Below are 3,228 nucleotides of genomic sequence, written 5' to 3'. Positions count from 1 at the left end.
CGGAAGAACAATAGTTGAGCACTGCATGCACTCACCTAATAATATCCCCATGAAACACTGTTTGGTACCTATTTAAGTGTTTTCTACGTTATACAGAATACATTATTCATAAGACATTTTTAATCAAAACAACACATTGTTTATATTTCAATATCTTTGTTAAACTGTATTTTTACACTGAGGGACAAACGAAAAAGGTAGAGGCGTTTGCATAAGTGCTTTAATTATTGAACAGGACCGTAGAAGCAGTAATACCTTCATCCACATCAAGCCCAACAACAACCTTATATTGCTGCAGTTATAGGCTACTGCACAAATATGCATCTTAGAATAATGAGAATAATGATCACCAGCAATAACAATCTGCATACTTAGTCAACAGTAAATACTAGAAAGGCTTACAGCATTTTCTGAAGCACTTGCCATCAGATACCATTTTTTCATTCACTACTAAATTGATAGTGCATAGATTATTAATAATAAAAAAAAGGTATAAATAGCATTTCCGAATAGAAACAACTATTGTCTAAGTACAACAACAGTTATCTCTGATGACTATTTTGATATAGATTTATTTAAATAAATTGAGTTAGGGTGTCGATTCAATGTTTATCCAACCAGGTAGGGATGATTACAGTAGTGTTAGTCTTAAGAATAATAATCATACAAAAATATACTTTATTTAGTAAAAAATAATTTAAATACTAATTGGCCTCCAAACATTTGAGAATAAAATGCTGTTCAAAAAACAATAATTTAGTTTGTTAGGAGTGACTGTAAGACACATATGGAATTAAATAATTCCTTATTGTCGAATATCAATAAATACAACTGAAAGGTATTCAGTATAGGTCAAATTTAGATCTTCAAAGTATTTTGAAGTCAGTATTTAGAAATAATCACATTAAAGATCAGGTACACAGTGACATCTTGAAAAGTCAATAAATCATCGAGAAAAATAAATAAATAGTTTGACAATGAAAAAAAAACAAAAGTAGTATCCTATTGGCACTGGACTATAATCTTTTTGTCACATGCAATTACTATAGCATACAGTGTCAAAACAAATCATCAGAACAATCAAGAGTTAGCATTTCTGATATAAAATCCACCTTGTGACCTATTAAGAAATTGTTACAGTCAGCCAATGCATTCTAACACTTAATTAATTGTATTGCTGAGAAAAAGACCCCACAAGTTTTTCCTCAGGAATACCCTTTGATAGTTACCAAACAACTTCAATAGTCCAACCTCTTAACTGTACAAAGCCCTCTATTCAGTCCAGTCCATGGTATTACGGTTTGCATTATGAAAAAAACCTGCATGTAATAAGCATCAGTGGGAACAAGTGGCCTTGATACACTGTTCATTTAACTGTGCAGCAAAAGCTCAAATACTGGAATATAATACTTCTCGATTTTAAATACCATAAGAGGAATTCCAAGCATTTGCAAAACTATAAAATACAGCCCTACTCCCCTCTATCAATACATTGATTCGATATTGATAATAATACATATCTGGTGGAAGGAAGTATTAGTATAGTATATAAACAATTGAGGTGTATGCCATCTGAGGAGACAACATGGATCAACATTCACGGATAATTTCAAGTGTGTGCCAAAAAAACACGATATAAAATAGTAGAAAGACCAAACCTTTCAAAGGTTTGGACATGGATGGTGTGCATATCTACATACACAGTACAATCGGTTCATGGGGTCATTATTGGAGGTCTCTGATACAATGGACATGTGATGTTATCCTTTCACCAAAACACTTAACAGTAAAAATGAGTGACACCCCGTGAAAGCGGTAGGAGAATCGTGCGCGAGAAGAGCCGTCAATCAGAACAGAGGACGGGGGCAGGGCCCTTCATTTGGGGCCCTCCGGCGGTTTTCACTCAGGTCCTCCTTGGTCTTCTGGATTCGGGAGAAGATCTCTGCGAAGAGGACCTTGTACTCAGCTGGCGGGCCGTCCTCCGGAACGATGGCCTGCCCTGAGGGAGAGAGGTCTGGGGGAGGCTGGCCGGAACCGGGGCCCCCCACCAGTGGAGCCTGCATCGCCTTGTGGCTGAGCACCCCCGCCGAGCCCCCCTGCTGGCATCGCTGCAGGAGCTCCTCATACTTCACCTGGGAAACACATTATGGGATGATAAATGTAAATCAAATATATATCGAGCAGCTACCTAACTTATGACTCCTGGTTATTGTTAGGTTGCTTTCATGCAGTAACAGTAAACGGCATTATCAAAGTATACACTCTGTTTGTCAGGGAGTGTTATAAGGATATAAGGATCCCAATAATGATTAAGAAAAAAAGGATCCACACTGTTTAGCTATAAAACCTCGGCAATGTTGGTTTGTCATTTTTGCTACGATTTATTTGATCTCATGTGTAACAATTATTAATTCACTGATTCACTTTTTTGTCTTTTCTTCTTGCAGGTAAAATGTGAACCCCCCAACTTCCATGCATGAACGTTTAAGGCAACAATCATACAATCTGAGACAACACCAGTTTGGTGTTAAGGGGCCCACACAAAGCCCAAACTCAAACCAACGGCCAACTGCCTTTATCCGACCACTCCTTTGCCTCTCTTCTGACCCGTTCGGCAGAAAAGTTGCATTGAGAGACACCGCGAAGATTCCAGCCAACTGTATAGTAGTTTGTAGGCGTACGAGATGCAATAAGTCTCTTCTGATTCGCAGGTTGTGTGCGAGCAGCACGTAACCAATCAGAGTATCTATTGGCTCCATTCCTCAGACCGCCAACGCTCTCAAACTTTGCATTTTCGGACCAGACACCGTCCGTGCTGTTCCAAAAGCTTCCAACACTGAATGCAACGCTGAATACCCCAAACAGATTTGTTCTCGAACTTGTCCGAGGCTCCCCAAACGTTACTGATGGCTAACAGTTGGTTCAGTGTGTTCCACACTTAAAACAACACCAGTATGAGGGTAGACAACACCAGTATGAGGGTAGACAACACCAGTATGAGGCTAGACAACACAAGTATTAGGCTAGACAACACCAGCATGAAGTAAGAAAACGCCGGTATGGGGTTAAACAACACCAGTACGAGTGTACCTGCAGAGCACTGTACTGGGCGTCCACCTCGTTCAGCAGAGACACGCCCCTCTGCTTCACAGCCTCCGCCCGCCGGATACACATCTGGTCGTGTCTGCGGCTAAGCTCCTCCGCCAGCGCTCCGCTCAGGAAACTGTC

At 40.0% G+C, this 3,228-nt stretch overlaps 1 protein-coding gene across 1 annotated transcript in view; it reads right to left on the bottom strand.

Moving 5' to 3' along the window:
- Window positions 1–247: 247 nt before the first annotated feature.
- cdr2a (cerebellar degeneration-related protein 2a) overlaps window positions 248–3,228 on the bottom strand; it is an 8,494-nt gene continuing 5,513 nt past the window's right edge. The window contains exons 6-7 of the mRNA XM_079746578.1: window positions 3,091–3,228; window positions 248–2,132 (exon numbers count right to left, since the gene is read on the bottom strand). The exon at window positions 3,091–3,228 is cut by the window's right edge and continues 172 nt beyond it. Coding sequence (XP_079602704.1) covers window positions 1,848–2,132; window positions 3,091–3,228 — 423 coding nt within the window. The 3' untranslated portion in view covers window positions 248–1,847. The remainder of the gene's footprint in view (window positions 2,133–3,090) is intronic.

Source organism: Pollachius pollachius (assembly GCF_949987615.1).
Source record: "Pollachius pollachius genome assembly, chromosome: 11".
In the NCBI taxonomy this organism is placed as follows: domain Eukaryota; kingdom Metazoa; phylum Chordata; class Actinopteri; order Gadiformes; family Gadidae; genus Pollachius; species Pollachius pollachius.
The sequence above is the reverse complement of the archived record's forward strand: the minus strand, read 5'-3'. Positions and strand labels throughout refer to the sequence as shown.